Source organism: Scyliorhinus torazame, chromosome 3 (genome assembly GCF_047496885.1).
Source record: "Scyliorhinus torazame isolate Kashiwa2021f chromosome 3, sScyTor2.1, whole genome shotgun sequence".
Taxonomy (NCBI): Eukaryota; Metazoa; Chordata; class Chondrichthyes; order Carcharhiniformes; family Scyliorhinidae; genus Scyliorhinus; species Scyliorhinus torazame.
In genome coordinates, this window is record NC_092709.1 from 360,039,245 (window position 1) to 360,062,464 (window position 23,220).

Sequence of the window (23,220 nt, forward strand, 5' to 3'; positions counted from 1 at the left end):
TGCAGTGATGTCATTGTGTGGGTGGAGCTGGAATGTGATTCTGTCCTTTACTTTCGTTTTGAGCTGGCAGCTGCAGTGTGTCTTAGTTTTGCTTTCAGTTGGAGAGCTGTATTCAAAGCAAGCAGATGTGTGTATTGATCTCTCTGCAATCTTAATAATGTCTCCAGATCACTTGATGATTTAAAAGTAATACCTGTTTCTGGAAAGAATTCAAACCTACTTTCTTTATTAGAAGGGTTTCTTGACATATGGATGTTGCTTGGAAAGTTATTCCGGGTTATCTATAGAGTACTGTATCTTTTGGGGGGTTCTGGGTTAGTAGTTGATAAGCTGTTTCCTGTGTGTTTATAAAATGTTAACTGGATTCATAGAACATTGTTTTTGTTTAAAAATACTCTTAGTTCTCTGTTGCATCACTATTGTACAGTAGGCCCTTGTGCTCCTCATAACCAAAATCTATTAAAAGTTGTGGATCAGGTGAACTCCACAATATACTTTGGTGTTCTCTAAACCCTGGCCCATAATAGGAGGGATTCAGATTTTTGGGACAATGGAACCAATTCTGGGAAGAGTTGGGACCATTACAAATCGGACGGTCTACACCGGGCAGGACTGGGATCAATGTCCTAGGGGGTTGTTTGCTAGCGCTGTTGGGGAGAGTTTAAACAAATGTGGCAGGGGGATGGGAACCAATGCAGGAAGTATTATGCAAAGGTAATTACAGTCCAACAATATGGTCAGATTATCAAAAAACTAATAGAAATACATATTTTTGTTTCAAAATAAAGACATACCTGTGGTTTGGCAGTAATTCTCCATGTCCAATCTCCACCATGCAGTCCTCCAACACGTTTCACAAATTCAGTTGTTAATATGAAATCATTGTCTTTTATTTCCTGCACTCCAAAGTTTGTTCCATCATGCATTAGCCAGCCATAGCTGGGCAGCCGATCGCCTTGCTCACATGTATGCCGCAGATTCACCTCTGCCTTGAACTGCTGCAGCCACATCAAGCCTAAATTACAAAATAAATTCAAGATCAATCAACTATTGATCAGTTCCTGGATCATACTGAAAAAAAAGCACCATGTAAAACTGAGCACTCCATGACATCCAGCCAACAGGTTTTCAAAATAAAGCATTTTTCACTAAACCTTCTGATAGAAAATACCAAAATTCAAATTTCTGTGTCAGATAGCCAGATGGTAAAGGATATAAATGAAGCCGAATCTTTACAGATTTACACATTGCTATTTACAGATTCTGATTCCAGAGGTGAGGGGTTTGTCGTTTGAGGACAGATTGAGCAGTTTAGGCCGATACTCTCTAGAGTTTAGAAGAATGAGGGGAGATCTAATTGAGGTATACAAGATGCTGAAAGGAATGGATAAAGTAGACGCGGAGCGTATGCTTCCTCTTGTGGGGCATTCTGGAACAAGAGGTCATAGTCTTGGCGAAGACAGTAAGAAGTCTTAGAACACCAGGTTAAAGTCCAACAAGTTTGTTTTGAATCACTAGCTTTCGGAGCACAGCTCCTTCCTCAGGTGAGTGAAGAGGTGGGTTTCAGAAACATATATATAGACAAAGTCAGAGATGCAAGACGATACTTTGAATGCGAGTCTTTGTAGGTAATTAAGTCTTTACAGGTTCAGACGGAGCAACTGGAGAGAGGGGTAACCCCAGGTTAAAGAGGTGTGAATTGTCTCAAGCCAGGACAGTTGGTAGGATTTCGCAAGTCCAGGCCAGATGGTGGGGGGGGGGGGGGTGAATGTAACACAACATGAATCCAAGGTCCCGGTTGAGGCCGTACTCATGCACCATTAAACCCAACATTCGCACCATTAAACCCAAAATTCGCACCATTAAACCCAACATTCGCACCATTAAACCCAAAATTCGCACCATTAAACCCTACAGACGCACCATGAAACCAACAAACGCTCTATTAAACCCAACAGACGGACCATTAAACCCAACAGACGGACCATTAAACCAACAGACGGACCATTAAACCCAACAGACGGACCATTAAACCCAACAGACGCACCATTAAACCCAACAGACGCACCATTAAACCCAACAGACGCACCATTAAACCCAACAGACGGACCATTAAACCCAACAGACGCACCATTAAACCCAACAGACGCACCATTAAACCCAACAGACGGACCATTAAACCCAACAGACGGACCATTAAACCCAACAGACGCACCATTAAACCCAACAGACGCACCATTAAACCCAACAGACGCACCATTAAACCCAACAGACGGACCATTAAACCCAACAGACGGACCATTAAACCCAACAGACGGACCATTAAACCCAACAGACGCACCATTAAACCCAATAGGCGCACCATTAAACCCAACAGACGCACCATTAAACCCAACAGACGGACCATTAAACCCAACAGACGGACCATTAAACCCAACAGACGGACCATTAAACCCAACAGACGCACCATTAAACCCAATAGGCGCACCATTAAACCCAACAGACGGACCATTAAACCCAACAGACGCACCATTAAACCCAACAGACGGACCATTAAACCCTACAGACGCACCATTAAACCCAACAGACGGACCATTAAACCCAACAGACGGACCATTAAACCCAACAGACGCACCATTAAACCCAACAGACGGACCATTAAACCCAACAGACGGACCATTAAACCCAACAGACGGACCATTAAACCCAACAGACGCACCATTAAACCCAACAGACGGACCATTAAACCCAACAGACGGACCATTAAACCCAACAGGCGCACCATTAAACCCAACAGACGCACCATTAAACCCAATACAACCATTAAACCAACAGTCGCACCATTACAACAGTCGCACCATTACAACAGACGCACCATTACAACATACGCACCATTACAACAGACGCACCATTACAACAGACGCACCATTACAACAGACGCACCATTACACCAACAGACGCACCATTGCACCAACAGACGCACCATTGCACCAACAGACGCACCACTGCACCAACAGACGCACCACTGCACCAACAGACGCACCACTGCACCAACAGACGCACCACTGCACCAACAGACGCACCACTGCACCAACAGACGCACCACTGCACCAACAGACGCACCACTGCACCAACAGACGCACCACTGCACCAACAGACGCACCACTGCACCAACAGACGCACCACTGCACCAACAGACGCACCACTGCACCAACAGACGCACCACTGCACCAACAGACGCACCACTGCACCAACAGACGCACCACTGCACCAACAGACGCACCACTGCACCAACAGACGCACCACTGCACCAACAGACGCACCACTGCACCAACAGACGCACCACTGCACCAACAGACGCACCACTGCACCAACAGACGCACCACTGCAACAACAGACGCACCACTGCAACAACAGACGCACCACTGCACCAACAGACGCACCACTGCACCAACAGACGCACCATTGCACCAACAGACGCACCATTGCACCAACAGACGCACCATTGCACCAACAGACGCACCATTGCACCAACAGACGCACCACTGCACCAACAGACGCACCACTGCACAACAGACGCACCACTGCACCAACAGACGCACCACTGCACCAACAGACGCACCACTGCACCAACAGACGCACCACTGCACCAACAGACGCACCACTGCACCAACAGACGCACCACTGCACCAACAGACGCACCACTGCACCAACAGACGAACCCATTAAACCAACAGACGCACCATTAAACCAACAGACGAACCATTAAACCAACAGACGAACCATTAAACCCAATAGACGCACCATTAAACCCAATAGACGCACCATTAAACCCAATGAGACGCACCTTTAAACCCAATAGACGCACCTTTAAACCCAATACACACCATTAAACCAACAGTCGCACCACACACCAACAGACGCACCATTACAACAGACGCACCATTACACCAACAGACGCACCATTACACCAACAGACGCACCATTGCACCAACAGACGCACCATTGCACCAACAGACGCACCATTGCACCAACAGACGCACCATTGCACCAACAGACGCACCACTGCACCAACAGACGAACCATTAAACCAACAGACGCACCATTAAACCAACAGACGAACCATTAAACCAACAGACGAACCATTAAACCCAATAGACGCACCATTAAACCCAATAGACGCACCATTAAACCCAATGAGACGCACCTTTAAACCCAATAGATGCACCTTTAAACCCAATAGACGCACCATTAAACCCAATAGACACACCATTAAACCCAATAGACGCACCATTAAACCCAATAGACGCACCATTAAACCCAATAGGCGCACCATTAAACCCAATAGACACACCATTAAACCCAATACACACCATTAAACCAACAGTCGCACCACACACCAACAGTCGCACCATTACAACAGACGCACCATTACACCAACAGACGCACCATTACACCAACAGACGCACCATTACACCAACAGACGCACCATTACACCAACAGACGCACCATTGCACCAACAGACGCACCATTGCACCAACAGACGCACCATTGCACCAACAGACGCACCATTGCACCAACAGACGCACCATTGCACCAACAGACGCACCACTGCACCAACAGACGCACCACTGCACCAACAGACGCACCATTACACCAACAGACGCACCATTAAACCAACAGACGAACCATTAAACCAACAGACGCACCATTAAACCAACAGACGAACCATTAAACCAACAGACGAACCATTAAACCAACAGACGAACCATTAAACCAACAGACGAACCATTAAACCAACAGACGAACCATTAAACCAACAGACGAACCATTAAACGAAACAGACGCAACATTAAACCCAATAGACACACCATTAAACCCAATAGACGCACCATTAAACCCAATAGACGCACCATTAAACCCAATAGACGCACCATTAAACCCAATAGACGCACCATTAAACCCAATAGACGCACCATTAAACCCAATAGACGCACCATTAAACCCAATAGACGCACCATTAAACCAAACAGATGCACCATTAAACCCAATAGACACACCATTAAACCCAATAGACACACCATTAAACCCAATAGACACACCATTAAACCAACAGGCGCACCATTAAACCCAATAGACACACCATTAAACCCAATAGACACACCATTAAACCCAATAGATACACCATTAAACCAAACAGATGCACCATTAAACCAAATAGACACACCATTAAACCAACAGGCGCACCATTAAACCCAATAAACACACCATTAAACCCAATAGACACACCATTAAACCCAATAGACACATCATTAAACCCAATAGACACACCATTAAACCCAATAGACACACCATTAAACCCAATAGACGCACCATTAAACCAAACAGGCGCACCATTAAACCCAATAGACACACCATTAAACCCAATAGACACACCATTAAACCAAACAGGCGCACCATTAAACCCAATAGACACACCATTAAACCCAATAGACGCACCATTAAACCCAATAGACACACCATTAAACCCAATAGACGCACCATTAAACCCAATAGACACACCATTAAACCCAATAAACACACCATTAAACCCAATAGACGCACCATTAAACCCAATAGAAACGCAACCAATGCAATCTTCCAGATGAATTGATTTATAGCATTCTGCTGAAATATCAATCCCAGAGAAGTATATTGATCTTTTAACATAAAAACAGGACATTAAGGTTTCTGCTGTACATGTTAAAGGTAATCAGATTGCTATTACGTTCCCATATCTGTTCATCCATCTATCATTTACCTCCCTTTTCAATCTAAATCCGAATCTTGACAGTTTCTTTCTCAACCACTACCTCTGGAAGTGAATCCCACAGCCTCACAATTCTCTGAAGAAAGAACATTCTCCCATTCTCAATCGTTTCCATGCCATTTTGTACCACTGGCTTCTTGTTCGTGATCATCAGTTACTGGAAACAATTTGCTTCTATCCTTTCGCTATTTTAAACACCTTATCATATCATCCAGCAGAGGGCAGTACAGCGGAGCTGCTGATTGGTTGCTGTGGGGGAAATTTGCATATGTGCATTGTGGTCACTGTAACTTGAAGGTGGTTTGTGGAGGAGCTGTGGTCAAGTGACGTTTAAACCCCAAACACTTCTTCAGTGTTTCCCTCCCTACCCCCTCCTCTAACCAAAAAAAAACCGCTGTAAGGATCCCAGCCGAGAGGAAGGCTCGAGGGCAGGCAGAAGTAGAAAGCAGTTGAAACATGACGTCACAGCCTGCAGGTAAGTGATTGACTGATGACTGGGAAGTAGTTTTTCTTTTCCCTGAGGTGTTATCATGCGGGGCACAGTGGTTGCTGAGTGAGTGCTTGCTGAGTAGGGGAGTAAATTTAAAAAAAACTTACTGTAGGGAGTTTCCAGCTGAATCCAGTCAGAGTGAGGACAAAGTGACTGCTGGGTAAGTAGTAAAGATTTAAATTGTTTGCGCAGGCCCATAACAGCTGATTGCTGTTTTTGTGTGGGGCGCAGTGGTTGCTGGTTAAGTGTTTTATTTTTACCTGTATCTAAGTTGGGCAGTTTCTAAACCCCAGACACTACATTTGTAGTGTCTCCCAACCTTCCACCTCCTTTAACCGAAGGGGTAGAGTGAATAACAGATAAGCTCTTTCTTTTTTTATCTAGAGGGGATGGCAGGGAAGGCAGTGCAATGTTCCTCCTGCAGAATGTTTGTGGTGAGGGATGCCGTCAGTGTCCCTATTGATTTCATTTGTGGGAAGTGCACCCATCTCCAGCTCCTCAGAAACCGCATTAGGGAACTGGAGCTGGATGAACTTTGGATCATTCGGGAGGCAGAGGTGGTCATAGATAGAAGCTTCAGGGATCGTAGTTACTCTGAAGAATAAAGATAGATGGATGACGGTGAGAGGGGCTGGGAGGAAGCAGTCAGTACAGGGATCCCCTGTGGTTGTTCCCCTTAGTAACAAGTATACCGCTTTGGACACTGTTTTGGGGGGGGGGGTACTTACCAGGGGTAAGCCATGGGGTAGATATCTGGCACAGAGTCTGTCCCTGTTGCTCAGAAGGGAAGGGGGGAGAGTAGAGCATTAGGCATTGGAGAATCCATAGTTAGGGGGATAGATAGGAGATTCTTTGGGAACGAGAGAGACTCGCAGTTGGTGTGTTGCCTCCCAGGTGCCAGGGTCTGTGATGTCTCGGATCGTGTTTTCGGGATCCTTAAGGGGGAGGGGGAGCAGCCCCAAGTCGTGGCACACATCGGTACCAACGACATAGGTCGGAAAAGGGATAGGGATGAAAGGCAGGAATTCAGGGAGCTAGGGTGGAAGCTTAGATCTAGGACAAACAGAGTTATTATCTCTGGGTTGTTACCCGTGCCACGTGATAAGAGACGAGGAATAGGGAAAGAGAGGAGTTGAACGCATGGCTACAGGGATGGTGCAGGAGGGAGGGTTTCAGATTTCTGGATAATTGGGGCTCATTCTGGGGTTGGTGGGACCTCTACAAACGGGATGGTCTACACCTGGACCAGAGGGGTACCAATATCCTGGGGGGGAAATTTGCTAATGCTCTTCGGGAGGGTTTAATCTAGTTCAGCAGGGGATTGGGAACCTGAATTGTAGCTCCAGTATACAGGAGGTTGAGAGTAGTGAGGTCATGAGTAAGGTTTCAAAGTTGCAGGACTGTACCGGCAGGCAGGAAGGTAGTTTAAAGTGAAATGAAAATGAAATGAAAATCGCTTATTGTCACAAGTAGGCTTCAAATGAAGTTACTGTGAAAAGCCCCTAGTCGCCACATTCCGGCACCTATTCGGGGAGGCTGTTACGGGAATCGAACCGTGCTGCTGGCCTGCTTTCAAAGCCAGCGATTTAACCCTGTGCTAAACAGCCCCTGCTGTAGATGAAAGTGTGTCTTCTTCAATGCCAGGAGCATCCGGAATAGGGTGGGTGAACTTGCAGCATGGGTTGGTACCTGGGACTTCGATGTTGTGACCATTTCGGCGACATGGATAGAGCAGGGACAGGAATGGTTGTTGCAGGTGCCGGGGTTTAGATATTTCAGTCAGCTCAGGGAAGGTGGTAAAAGAGGAGGAGGGGTTACATTGTGAGTCAAGGACAGTATTACGGTGGCAGAAAGGACGTTTGATGAGGACCCGTCTACTGAGGTAGTATGGGCTGAGGTTAGAAACAGGAAAGGAGAGGTCACCCTGTTAGGGGTTTTCTATAGGCCTCCAAAAAGTTCCAGAGATGTAGATGAAAGGATTGCAAAGATGATGCTGGATAGGAGCAAAAGCAACAGGGTAGTTGTTATGGGGGACTTTAACTTTCCAAATATTGACTGGAAACGCTATAGTTCGAGTACTTTAGATGGGTGCGTTTTTGTCCAATGTGTGCAGGAGGGTTTCCTGACACAGTATGTCGATAAGCCAATGAGAGGCGAGGCCATATTGGATTTAGTACTGGGTAATGAACCAGGACAGGTGTTAGATTTAGAGGTAGGTGAGCACTTTGGTGATATTGACCACAATTCGATTACGTTTACTTTAGTGATGGAAAGGGATAGGTATATACCGCAGGGCAAGAGTTATATCTGGGGGAAAGACAATTATGATGCGATGAGGCAAGACTTAGGATGCATCGGATGGAGAGGAAAACTGCAGGGGATGGGCACAATGGAAATGTGGAGCTTGTTCAAGGAACAGCTACTGCGTGTCCTTGATAAGTATGTACCTGTCAGGAAGGGTGGAAGTGGTCGAGCGAGGGGACCGTAGTTTACTAAAGCAGTCAAAACACTTGTCAAGAGGAAGAAGGAGGCTTATGTAAAGATGAGACATGAAGGTTCAGTCAGGACACACGAGAGTTACAAATTAGCTAGGAAGGACCTAAAGAGAGAGCTAAGAAGAGCCAGGAGGGGACATGAGAAGTCTTTGGCACGTAGGATCAAGGATAACCCTAAAGCTTTCTACAGATATGCCAGGAACAAAAGAATGACTAGGGTAAGAGTAGGGCCAGTCAAGGACAGTAGTGGGAAGTAGTGAGTGGAGTCCGAGGAGATAGGAGAGGTGCTAAATGAATATGTTTCGTCAGTATTCACACAGGAAAAAGACAATGTTGTCGAGGAGAATACTGCGATTCAGGCTACTAGACTAGAAGGGCTTGAGGTTCATAAGGAGGAGGTGTTAGCAATTCTGGAAAGTGTGAAAATAGATAAGTCCCCTGGTCCAGATGGGATTTATCCTAGGATTCTCTGGGAAGCTAGGGAGGAGATTGCTGAGCCTTTGACTTTGATCTTTAAGTCATCTTTGTCTACAGGAATAGTGCCAGAAGACTGGAGGTTAGCACATGTTGTCCCCTTGTTCAAGAAGGGGAGTAGAGACAACCCCGGTAACTATTGTAGCCATGTAAAATGGCTGACTCCCGACTAGAATGGTCAAACCCCGATTTAAAATGACGAACGGAAGAGGCTGATGGGAAAATCAGCCAACAGGACTTAAACGGACAGCTGCAGGTAAAACAGTGTATTCGCCTCTGGGGAAGTCAGCCCAGACCGATACCTGCAGCCATCAACATCACAACAACCCAGCCATCTGCATAGTAAGCAGCCATCCTCGGGAACAATTGCTACACATTAGCAACTCAAAGCCGACCCAGACCTTTCGGCGCCAGCAGGGGCTGACACAAAGAAAGGTAAACGACCACCCCCCGATCAAGGAATCGCTCCAGTATTGGAGCATATCGAACCCATCTATCTCTGTCTTAAAGACATTCCGTGATTTGGCCTCCACAGCCTTCTGCGACAAAGAGTTCCACAGATTCACCACCCTCTGGCTGAAGAAATTCCTCCTCATCTCAGTTTTAAAGCATTGTCCCTTTAGTCTGAGATGGTGTCCTCTGCTTCTAGTTTTTCCTACAAGTGGAAACATCCTCTCCACGTCCACTCTATCCGGGCCTCGCAGTATCCTGTAAGTTTCAATAAGATCCTCTCTCATCCTTCTACCCAGAGTCCTCAACCGTTCCTCACACAAGTCCTTCATTCCAGGGATCATTCTTGTGAACCTCCCCTGGACCCTTTCCAAGGCCAGCACATCCTTCCTTAGATACGCGGCCCAAAACTGCTCACAATACTCCAAATGGGGTCTGACCAGAGCCTTATACAGCCTCAGAAGTACATCCCTGGTCTTGTATTCTAGCCCTCTCGACATGAATGCTAACATTACATTTGCCTTCCTAACTGCCGACTGAACCTGCACATTAACCTTAAGAGAATCGTGAACAAGGACTCCCAAGTCCCTTTGTGCTTCTGATTTCCTGAGCATTTCCCCATTTAGAAAATAGTCTATGCCTAGATTCCTCCTTCCAAAGTGCATAACCTCACACTTTTCCACATTGTATTCCATCTGCCACTTCATTGCCCACTCTCCTAGCCTGTCCAAATCCTTCTGCAGCCCCCCTGCTTCCTCGATACTACCTGTCCCTCTACAGATCTTTGTATCATCTACAAACTTAGCAACAGTGCCTCCAGTTCCTTCTTCCAGATCATTAATGTATATTGTGAAAAGCCGTAGTCCCAGCACAGACCCGAGGCACACCACTAGTCACCGGCTGCCATCCTGAAAAAGACCCCTTTATCCCCACTCTCTGCCTTCTGCCAGTCAGCCAATCCTCTATCCATGCCAGGATCTTACCCTTAACCATGGGCTTTTAACTTATTTAAGCCTCCTATGCAGCACCTTGTCAAAGGCCTCCTGGAAATCTGTCCACTGGTTCTCCTTTGTCTAACTTCCTTGTTATCTCCTTAAAGAACTCTAACAGATTTGTCAGACATGACCTCCCTTTGACAAAATAATGGACTTTAAAATCTTACCAATGACCGAAGTCACGCTAACTGGCCTATAATTTCCCATCTTCTGCCTCCCTCCCTTCTTAAACACTGGTGTTACATTAGCCACTTTCCAGTCCTCTGGGACCCTTCCTGCCTCCAATGATTCCTGAAAGATCACCAATGCCTCCACAATTTCATCAGCTATCTCTTTTAGGACCCTGGGTGTCGTCCATCCGGTCCAGCTGACTTCTCCACCTTCAGACCTTTCAGTTTCCCCAGAACCCAGGTCGCCTCTCACCCTACGCTGCTCTAAGAGCAACACAAGCATAACCAGCCTCCCTTCATAATTGAAATGCTGCAGCCCAGACAACATCTGTTGGATCTCCTGATTGAGGTGTTGAAAATTATTAGCAACATAAATAGGATAGATAGTAAGAAGCTTTTCCCCTTAGCAGAGGGGTCAATAACCAGATGGTAGTGATTTAAACTAAGGGGCAGGAAATTTAGAGGGATTTGAGGAAAATCTTTTTCACCCAGAGGTTGGTGGGAAACTGGGACTCTCTGCCTGAAAGTCCGTAAGATATAGGAGCAGAATTAGGCCATTTGGCCCACCGAGTCTGATCCATCATTTGATCATGGCTGATCTCATACTGGCCTTAACTCCACCGTCCTGCCTGTTCTTCATAACCCTTCAACCCATTACCAATTAAAAATCTGTCCAACTCCTGCTTCAATTTACTGACGAGGGGATATTCACAGTAACTTCATTGCAGTGTTAATGTAAGCCCACTTGTGACACTAATGATCCAATGCACTCTGGGACATCGAATTGCAGATTCACAAAAAAGGGTGATAGAGGCGGGAACCCTCACATTTAAGAAGCATTTAAATGAGCATTTAAAATGTAATAGTGCACAAGGTTACAGACCAAGTGCTGGTATGCTCTTCTAATAGTTCGGAGTTTGATGATCGGCGCAGACATCATGGGCCAAAGAGCCTCTTTCCGTGCTGTAAAACTCTGACTCCACTCCCGCCCTCCTTCAGCTCTGCCTTAACTTGTAATAATAATCTATATTAGTGTCACACTCGCCTAATGCAAGCTTACATTAACACTGCAATGAAGTTACTGTGAAAAGCCCCTAGTCGCCACACTCCGGCGCCTGTTCGGGTACACTGACGGATAATTCAGAATGCCCAATTCACCTAACAGCACGTCTTTCGGGACTTTGTGGGAAGAAACCGGAGCACCTGGAGGAAACCCAGACAGACAAGGGGAGAACGTGCAGACTCCGTATAGTGATCCAAGCCGGGAATCGAACCCGGGTCCCTGGTGCCGTGAGGCAACAGTGCTAACCATTGTGCTACCCTGCCACCCTATACTCACTTGTTGTTCCTGTACACGCTAGCACGTCGCATTGGAAAACAAGAGAATCCCTTTGAATTAGCTCCTGAATCTGTTGCCTATACCTCGACCCTTTCCCGTCATTGTTTTCAACATGGACCATGACCTCTGGCTGTTCCCTTTTCCCCCAGGATGTTCTGTAACTTCTGTGATTTCTTTCACTCTAGACAACTCACTATATGGGACTCAAAACTTCACCAAATGCTAGTTATCACCCCACCCCCTTTGACTACTGAATTACAAATTGACGACTGTCGTCCCCAGCCATCTTCCCCAGTGCGTGGATGTGTTCACCAGCGTCCAGTGAAATACTCCTGGAGGATTCCTGTGTAGAATGCTCTTCCAACTCACTCACTAACCTCCCAAATTCTCTGTCGCTGGTGAGTTAACATCTCCTGCAATGTGCGATCCAAGTGCTAATGTCCAAGATACTTAAAGCCTCCCATACGGCCTCCACGTTGAGTGCTGCTTTGGCCAAGTGAGAGTGTATTTTGGAGTTGGGTGAAAACTGGGAGTTCAAGTGGGGAGTTATAAAGGGGTAAGTAGTAATTAAAGTAGCTAAATTATGTCTTTAATTTGATTATTTAGCTATTTAGTTGGGCAATTAAAAGCTGCACTCTAGTTAGTAGCATTCCTGAAATAAGAGTCAGCTTCAACTGTAACTTTTGGTTGGTTAATTGTTCAACTAGTTCAAACCAGTTCCAGGGCAATCATTTGATACCTGTAAAAACAGAAGATCACAGTGTTGAATGTTGGATTGGATTTGTTTATTGTCACGTGTACCGAGGTACAGTGAAAAGTATTTTTTCTGCGAGCAGCTCAACAGATCATTAAGTACATGGGAAGAAAAGGGAATAAAAGAAAATACATAATAGGGCAACACAAGGTACACAATGTAACTGCATAACACCAGCATCGGGTGAAGCATACAGGGTTCAATCAGGTCAGTCCATAAGAGGGTCGTTTAGGAGTCTGGTAACAGCGGGGAAGAAGCGGTTTTTATGTCTGTTCGTGCGAACAGTGCTGCTTGTCTGCAATGAGAGTACTATTTTGGCTGAGTGAGAGTGCAGTTTGGAGTTAGGTGGGACTGAGAGAAGGTGAAACTGGCAGCTGAGGCTGCAAGGGAGAGAAGTGACTGGTAAGTCTTCAGGGAGCAGAGTCGGAAAGAGGAGTTCCAGACACGGTAGCGGAGGAGAACAGCTGACTGACTTTAACTCGGGAAGGTCAGAAAGTACAATCTCTCACTGAAACTGACAGAGTTCCAATTGGGGAAAAAACAAAGGACATCACAGGAGGGTTGTGATTTGATTGGCTAATAGGGAAACTGTGTTAAATTTGAAAACTACTTTATTACAGTTTATAAATTGCTTTCAGACAGAGGTAATAAGGAGGGGTTTTAAAAAAAAACAATTTATAAAAGCAATAATTAGAGTTTAAAAACCAAATTACAAACAAATTAAAAATGAATTTAACATTGAGATGGAGAGTCAGGTGATGTGTTGTTCCTGCACGATGTAGGAGCTGGTGGATCCCATTGTCGTTCTACGTCTGTAGTACGTGTCGGTTGTTTGAGGAACTCTGGCTCAGAGATGATGAGCTGGATTCTGAGCTTCGGACACTGTGACACATCCAGGAGGGGGAGAGATACCTGGACACCGTGTTCCGGGGGCAGTCACATCCCTTAGAATAACTAACTTGAATTCAGACAGTGGTCAGGGACAGGAGGGTGAGGCAGCTAGAGGGATCGAGGAGGTGTCTCAGCCTTTAACCCTGTCCAACAGGTTTGAGATTCTTGCTCCCTGTGCGGACGGGAACAGGGACTGCAGGGAGGCCGAGCAATCTGACCACAGCACCGTGGGACAGGGAGCTGTTCAAATAGGGCGAGAAAAATAAATTAAATGAAAATCGCTTATCATAGAATTCATAGTGCAGAAGGAGGCCATTCGGCCCATCGAGTCTGCACCAGCTCTTGGAAAGAGCACCCCACCCAAGCCCACACTCCCACCCCATCCCCATAACCCAGTAACCCCATCCAACACTAAGGGCAATTTTGGACACTAAGGGCAATTTAGCATGGCCAATTCACCTAACCTGCACATCTTTGGACTGTGGGAGGAAACCGGAGCACCCGGAGAAAACCCACGCACACACGGGGAGGATGTGCAGACTCCGCACAGACAGTGATCCAGTGGGGAATCGAACCTGGGACCCTGGAGCTGTGAAGCAATTGTGCTAACCACTATGCTACCGTGCTGCTTATTGTCACAAGTAAGCTTCAAATGAAGTTACTGTCGCCACATTCCAGGCCTGTTCGGGGAGGCTGGTACGGGAATTGAACCTGCGCTGCTGGCCTGCTTTACAAGCCAGCTATTTAGCCCACTGTGCTAAACCAGCCCCTGTAGTCGTAAATCGGGGATGTTAGAGGCATTGACACTGTACTCTGTGATCAGGATCGAGTTTCCCGAAGGTGGTGTTGCCTGCCTGGTGCTCGGGTTCAGGATATCGCAACCAGACTGCTGAGGAACGTAGAGTGGGAGGGGAAAGATCCAGTTGTTGTTGTCCACGTCGCTACCAACGATATAGGTAGAATAAGGACAGAGGTTCTGCGATGCGAGTATGAACAGCTATGAGCTAAATTAAAAAGCAGAACCCAAAAGGTAATAATCTCTGGATTACTACCTGAGTCACAAGCTAATTGGCACATGGTCAATAAGATTAAGGAGGTAAATGCGTGGCTCAAAGATTGGTGTGGGAGAAATGGGTTTGAATTCATGGGACATTGGCAGCAGCACTGGGGAAGAGGGGATCTGAGTCAGCACGACTTTGTCAAAGGGAAGTCATATCTAACAAATCTGTTAGAGTTCTTTGAGGAAGTAACAAGGAAGTTAGACAAAGAAGAACCAGGGAACGTGATTTATTTAGATTTCCAGAAGGCCTTTGACAAGGTGCCGCATAGGACATTGTTAAATAAGTTAAGAGCTCATGGTGTTCAGGGTAAGATCCTGGCATGGATAGAGGATTGGCTGACTGGCAGAAGGCAGAGAGTGGGGATAAAGGGGTCTTTTTCAGGATGGCAGCCGGTGACTAGTGGTGTGCCTCAGGGGTCGGTGCTGGGACCACAACTTTTCACAATATACATTAATGATCTGGAGGAAGGAACTGAAGGCATTGTTGCTAAGTTTGCAGGTGATACAAAGAACATAGAACAATACAGCGCAGTACAGGCCCTTCGGCCCACGATGTTGCACCGAAACAAAAGCCATCTAACCTACACTATGCCATTATCATCCATATGTTTATCCAATAAACTTTTAAATGCCCTCAATGTTGGCGAGTTCACTACTGTAGCAGGTAGGGCATTCCACGGCCTCACTACTCTTTGCGTAAAGAACCTACCTCTGACCTCTGTCCTATATCTATTACCCCTCAGTTTAAAGTTATGTCCCCTCGTGCCAGCCATATCAATCCGCGGGAGAAGGCTCTCACTGTCCACCCTATCCAACCCCCTGATCATTTTGTATGCCTCTATTAAGTCTCCCCTTAACCTTCTTCTCTCCAACGAAAACAACCTCAAGTCCATCAGCCTTTCCTCATAAGATTTTCCCTCCATACCAGGCAACATCCTGGTAAATCTCCTCTGCACCCGCTCCAAAGCCTCCACGTCCTTCCTATAATGCGGTGACCAGAACTGTACGCAATACTCCAAATGCAGCCGTACCAGAGTTCTGTACAGCTGCAACATGACCTCCCGACTCCGGAACTCAATCCCTCTACCAATAAAGGCCAACACTCCATAGGCCTTCTTCACAACCCTATCAACCTGGGTGGCAACTTTCAGGGATCCATGTACATGGACACCTAGATCCCTCTGCTCATCCACACTTTCAAGAACTTTACCATTAGCCAAATATTCCGCATTCCTGTTATTCCTTCCAAAGTGAATCACCTCACACTTCTCTACATTAAACTCCATTTGCCACCTCTCAGCCCAGCTCTGCAGCTTATCTATATCCCTCTGTAACCTGCTACATCCTTCCACACTATCGACAACACCACCGACTTTAGTATCGTCTGCAAATTTGCTCACCCACCCTTCTGCGCCTTCCTCTAGGTCATTGATAAAAATGACAAACAGCAATGGCCCCAGAACAGATCCTTGTGGTACTCCACTTGTGACTGTACTCCATTCTGAACATTTCCCATCAACCACCACCCTCTGTCTTCTTTCAGCTAGCCAATTTCTGATCCACATCTCTAAATCACCCTCAATCCCCAGCCTCCGTATTTTTTGCAATAGCCTACCATGGGGAACCTTATCAAACGCTTTGCTGAAATCCATATACACCACATCAACTGCTCCACCCTCGTCTACCTGTTCAGTCACCTTCTCAAAGAACTCAATAAGGTTTGTGAGGCATGACCTACCCTTCACAAAGCCATGCTGACTATCCCTGATCATATTATTCCTATCTAGATGATTATAAATCTTGTCTCTTATAATCCCCTCCAAGACTTTACCCACTACAGACGTGAGGCTCACCGGTCGAGAGTTGCCGGGGTTGTCTCTGCTCCCCTTTTTGAACAAAGGGACCGCATTTGCTGTCCTCCAGTCCCCTGGCACTATTCCTGTAGCCAATGATGACATAAAAATCAAAGCCAAAGGTCCAGCAATCTCTTCCCTAGCCTCCCAGAGAATCCTAGGATAAATCCCATCAGGTCCCGGGGACTTATCTATTTTCAGCCTGTCCAGAATTGCCAACACCTCTTCCCTACGTACCTCAATGCCATCTATTCTATTAGCCTGGGGCTCAGCATTCTCCTCCACAACATTATCTTTTTCCTGAGTGAATACTGACGAAAAATATTCATTTAGTATCTCGCCTATCTCTTCAGACTCCACACACAATTTCCCATCCCTGTCCTTGACTGGTCCTGCTCTTTCCCTAGTCATTCGCTTATTCCTGACATACCTATAGAAAGCTTTTGGGTTTTCCTTGATCCTTCCTGCCAAATACTTCTCATGTCCCCTCCTTGCTCGTCTTAGCTCTCTCTTTAGATCCTTCCTCGCTACCTTGTAACTATCCATCGCCCCAACCGAAACTTCACACCTCATCTTCACATAGGCCTCCTTCTTCCTCTTAACAAGAGATTCCACTTCCTTGGTAAACCACGGTTCCCTCGCTCGACGCCTTCCTCCCTGTCTGACCGGTACATACTTATCAAGAACACGCAGTAGCTGATCCTTGAACAAGCCCCACTTATCCAGCGTGCCCAACACTTGCAGCCTACTTCTCCACCTTATCCCCCCCAAGTCACGTCTAATGGCATCATAATTGCCCTTCCCCCAGCTATAACTCTTGCCCTGCGGTGTATACTTATCCCTTTCCATCATTAACGTAAACGTCACCGAATTGTGGTCACTGTCCCCAAAGTGCTCTCCTACCTCCAAATCCAACACCTGGCCTGGTTCATTACCCAAAACCAAATCCAATGTGGCCCCGCCTCTTGTTGGCCTGTCAACATATTGTTTCAGGAAACCCTCCTGCACACACTGTACAAAAAACGGCCCATCTATTGTACTTGAACTATATCTTTTCCAGTCAATATTTGGAAAGTTAAAGTCTCCCATAATAACTACCCTGTTACTTTCGCTCTTATCCAGAATCATCTTCGCCATCCTTTCCTCTACATCCCTAGAACTATTAGGAGGCCTATAAAAAACTCCCAACAGGGTGACCTCTCCTTTCCTGTTTCTAACTTCAGCCCATACTACCACGGAAGAAGAGTCCCCATCTAGCATCCACCCCACCACCGTAATACTGCTCTTGACTAGCAGCGCCACACCTCCCCCTCTTTTGCCTCCTTCTCTGAGCTTACTAAAACACCTAAAGCCCGGAACCTGCAACATCCATTCCTGTCCCTGCTCTATCCATGTCTCCGAAATGGCCACAACATCGAAGTCCCAGGTACCAACCCATGCTGCCAGTTCCCCTACCTTGTTTCGTATACTCCTGGCATTGAAGTAGACACACTTCAAACCACCTACCTGAACACTGGCCCCCTCCTGCGACGTCAAATCTGTGCTCCTGACCTCTATACTCTCATTCTCCCTTACCCTAAAACTACAATCCAGGTTCCCATGCCCCTGCTGCATTAGTTTAAACCCCCCCAAAGAGCACTAACAAATCTCCCCCCCAGGATATTTGTGCCCCTCAGGTTCAGATGTAGACCATCCTGTCTGTAGAGGTCCCACCTTCCCCAGAAAGAGCCCCAGTTATCCAGAAATCTGAATCCCTCCCGCCTGCACCATCCCTGTAGCCACGTGTTTAAATGCTCTCTCTCCCTATTCCTCATCTCACTATCACGTGGCACGGGCAACAACCCAGAGATAACAACTCTGTTTGTTCTAGTTCTGAGCTTCCATCCTAGCTCCCTGAAAGCCTGCCTGACATCCTTGTCCCCTTTCCTACCTATGTCGTTAGTGCCAATGTGGACCACGACTTGGGGCTGCTCCCCCTCCCCCCTAAGGACCCGGAAAACACGATCCGAGACATCACGTACCCTTGCAACTGGGAGGCAACATACCAAACGTGAGTCTCTCACGCTCCCACAAAATCTCCTATCTGTGCCCCTGACTAGAGTCCCCAATTACTAATGTTCTGCTCCTCTCCCCCGTTCTCTTCTGAGCAACAGGGACAGACTCCGTGCCAGAGGCCCGTACCCCATGGCTTACCCCTGGTAAGTCCCCCCCCCCACAAGTATCCAAAGCGGTATACTTGTTTCTCAGGGGAACGACCGCAGGGGATCCCTGCACTGACTGCTTTTTCCCAGTCCCTCTTACAGTTACCCACCTATCTCCAATCTTTGGTGTAACTAATTCCCTGAAGCTGCTATCTATGACCCCTTCTGCCTCCCGAATGATCCGAAGTTCTTCCAACTCCAGCTCCAGTTCCCTAACTCGGTCTTGGAGGAGCTGGAGATGGCAGCACTTCCTGCAGGTGAAATCAGCAGGGACACTAATGGCATCCCTCACCTCAAACATCCTGCAGGAGGAACATTGCACTCCCTTCCCTGCCATTCCTCTAACTTTCTACCAAGATCTGGCTAACAACTAAATTAAATTTTTTATAAAAAATAATAATATAATAAAATATGGTACTTACCTCAGACCAATGGGTTTTATTATTAGGTTAGAGGAGGAGGGCGGGTGGGAGACACTACACGTGTAGTGTCTCGGGTTTCCTCTCCACCAGAATTTATCTGTAAGGGGACAGGTAGTATTGAGGAAGCAAGGGGGCTGCAGAAGGACTTGGACAGGCTAGGAGAGTGGGACATGAAGTGGCAGATGGAATACAATGTGGAAAAGTGTGAGATTATGCACTTTGGAAGGAGAAATTGAAGCATAGACTATTTTCTAAATGGGGAGATGCTTAGGCAATCAGAAGCACTAAGGAACTTAGGAGAGTCCTTGTTCACGATTCTCTTAAGGTTAATGTGCAAGTTCAGTCGGCAGTTAGGAAGGCAAATGCAATGTGAGCATTCATGTCGAGAGGGCTAGAATACAACACCAGGGATGTACTTCTGAGGCTGTATAAGGCTCTGGTCAGATCCCTTTTGGAGTATTGTGAGCAGATTTGGGCCCTGTATCTGAGGAAAGATGTGCTGGCCTTGGAAAGGGTCCAGCGGAGGTTCATAAGAATGATCCCTGGAATAAAGAGCTTGTCGTATGAGGAACAGCTGAGGACTCCGGGTCTGTACTCGTTGGAGTTTAACATGAGGGGGGATCTTATTGAAACTTACAGGATACTGCGAGGCCTGGATAGAGTGGACGTGGAGAGGGTGTTTCCACTTGTAGGAAAAACTAGAAACAGAGGACACAATCTCAGACTAAAGGGACGATCCTTTAAAACAGATTAAGAGGAATTTCTTCAGCCAGAGGGTGGTGAATCGGTGGAACTCTTTGCCGCAGAAGGCTGTGGGGGCAAAAACACAGTGTCTTGAAGACAGAGATAGATAGGTTCTTGATTAATCAGGGGACCAGGGGTTATGGGGAGAAGACCGGAGAATGGGGATGAGAAAAATATCAGCAATGATTGAATGGCGGAGCAGACTCGATGGACTGATTGGCCTAATTCTGCTGCTATGTCTTATGGTCTTATGTTCCGAAAGGACGGTCTTCATAAGAACAGAAGAACTAGGAGCCTTTCGAGCCTGCTCCCCCATTCAATGAGATCATGGTTGATCTTTTGTGGACTCAGCTCCACCTTCCCGTACCAGCCCCCCCGAACAGGCGCCGCAATGTGGCGACTAGGGGCTTTTCACAGTAACTTCATTTGAAGCCTACTTGTGACAATAAGCAAATTTCATTTTCATTCACTTTCCAGCTCGAACACCATAACCCTTTATTCGTCAAAATACTATCTTTATCTTAAAAACATTTAATGAAGGAGCCTCAACTACTTCACTGGGCAGGGAATTCCATAGATTCACAACCCTTTGGGTGAAGAAGTTCCTCCTAAACTCAGTCCTAAATCTATTTCCCCTTATTCTGAGGCGATGCCCCCTGGATCTGCTTTCACCCGCCAGTGGAAACAACCTGCCCGCATCTATCCTATCTATTCCCTTCATAATTTCATATATTTCCATAAGATCTCCCCCGCAGCCTTCTAAATTCCAACGAGTACAGTCCCAGTCTACTCAAACTCTCCTCGGAATCCAACCCCCTCAACTCTGGGATTAACCTAGTGAATCTTCTCTGCACATCCTCCAGTGCCAGTACATCCTTTCTCAGGTAAGGAGACCAAAACTGAACACAATACTCCAGGTGTGGCCTCACTAACACCTTATACAATTGCAGCAGAACCTCCCTCGTCCTAAACTCCATCCCCCTAGCAATGAAGGACAAAACTCCATTTGTCTTCTTAAACTACCTGTTGCACCTGTAAACCAATTTTTTGCGACTCATGCACTAGCACACCCAAGTACCGCTGCACAGCAGCATGTTTTAATATTTTATCATTTAATAATAATCCTGTTATTCCTACCAAAATGGATAACCTCACACTTGTCAACATTGTATTCCATCTGCCAGACCCTAGCCCATTCACTTAAAACTATCCAAATCCCTCTGCAGACTTCCAGTATCCTCTTTTTGCTTTACCTTAGTGTCTTAGTGTTGTCTGCAAACTTGGACACATTGAACTTGGTCCTCAACTCCAAATCATCTATGTAATTGTGAGCCCAACACTGACCCCTGAGGGACACCACTAGCTACTGATTGCCAACCAAAGAAACACCCATTAATCCCCACCCTTTGCTTTCTATTCATTAACCAATCCTCTATCCATGCTACTACTTTCCCCTTAACGCCATGCATCATTATCTTATGCAGCAACCTTTTGTGTGGCACCTTGTCAAAAGCGTTCTGGAAATCCAGATATCTCACATCCATTGGCTCCCCGTTGTCTACCGCACTGGTAATGTCCTCAAAAAATTCCATTAAATTAGTTCGACGCGACCTGCCCTTTTTGAACCCATGCTGCATCGGTCCAAAGGGATCATTTCCATCCAGATGGCTCGCTATTTCTTCCTTGATGATAGATTCCAGCACCTTCCTTAAACAGTGGCGTCACGTTTGCTAATTTCCAATCCGCTGGGACCACCCCAGAGTCTAGTGAATTTTGGTAAATTATCACTAGTGCATTTGCAATTTCCCTAGCCATCTCTTTTAGCACTCTGGGATGCATTCCATCAGGGCCAGGAGACTTGTCTAACTTCATCTGAATCACGCTGGGACCAGAGTCCTAGTGAATGCATAACTAGGGCTGTAGATAGGGCTTCAAATTGAATACTGGGGGGGGGTTCAGTTGTAGGGGAAACTAGAAACCCCAATTTAAAGGAGGAAGTCAGAGTGCAGGTTAGCAATGTGGTGGATGGTTACCAGAAAATCAAAGTGAGGGACAGAACAGGTGAATGTCTTTATGCACCAAGAAATTATAGAAGAGTCGGGAAATCTAACATTAAAACAAATTTAAAAGCTTTGTATCGAAATGCAAGAAGCATTCGTAACAAACTTAATGAGCTAACGCTGCAAATAGAAACAAAAGGTTAGGACTTGGTGGGGATTACTGAAACGTGGTTACAGGGAGACCAGGTCTGGGAATTGAATAGCCAAGGGAACACAGCATTTCAGAAAGATAGGGTGAAAGGAGAAGGAAGTGGTGTTGCCCTGCTGGTGAGGCAAGGGATCAGTACTGGAATGGGAAATGACATAAGCACTGGAGATCAAGATGTGGAATCAGTCTGGATAGAAATAAGAAATGGTAAAGGGAAAAGTCCTTGTTAGGAGTAATCTATAAGATCCCCAAACAGTATCACAGAATTTACAGTACAGGAGGCCATTCGGCCCATTGAGTCTGCACCAGCCCTTGTAAAGAGCGTCCCATGCCTCCACCCTAACCCAGTAACCCCACCTAACCTTTTTGGACACTAAGGGCAATTTATCATGGCCAATCCACCTAACCTGCACATCTTTGGACTGTGGGAGGAAACCGGAGCGCTCGGAGGAAACCCACGCACACACGGGGAGGATGTGCAGACCCCGCACAGACAGTGACCCAAGCCGGAATCTAACCTGGGACCCTGGAGCTGTGAAGCAGCCATGCTAACCACTATGCTACCGTGCTGCCACTGTAGTTCTACAGTAGGGCACAGTATAAACCAGGAAATACTGGGGGCTTGCAAAAAAATGTACGGCAATAATCATAGGTGATTTTAATATGCACATAGACTGGAGGAAACAAATTGGCAAGGGTAACCTGGAGGCACAGTTCATTGAATGCATTGGAGATTGGTTCCTGGAACACTATGTTGGGGAACAAATCAGGGATAAGGCTACTCTGGATTTGGAATTCTGTATCGAGAGGGATTAATTAATGACCTTGTTGATAAGGATCCATTAGGGAGTAGTGACCAAAGTAT

The 23,220-nt window shown here is 46.4% G+C and overlaps 1 protein-coding gene across 2 annotated transcripts in view; it reads right to left on the minus strand.

Moving 5' to 3' along the window:
* The window catches only part of mogs (mannosyl-oligosaccharide glucosidase), a 103,781-nt gene that overhangs the window by 44,745 nt on the left and 35,816 nt on the right, over nucleotides 1-23,220 (minus strand). For both annotated transcript variants that reach the window (XM_072497806.1, XM_072497807.1), the window contains exon 3: nucleotides 795-1,015. In XM_072497806.1, coding sequence (XP_072353907.1) covers nucleotides 795-1,015 — 221 coding nt within the window. The remainder of the gene's footprint in view (nucleotides 1-794; nucleotides 1,016-23,220) is intronic.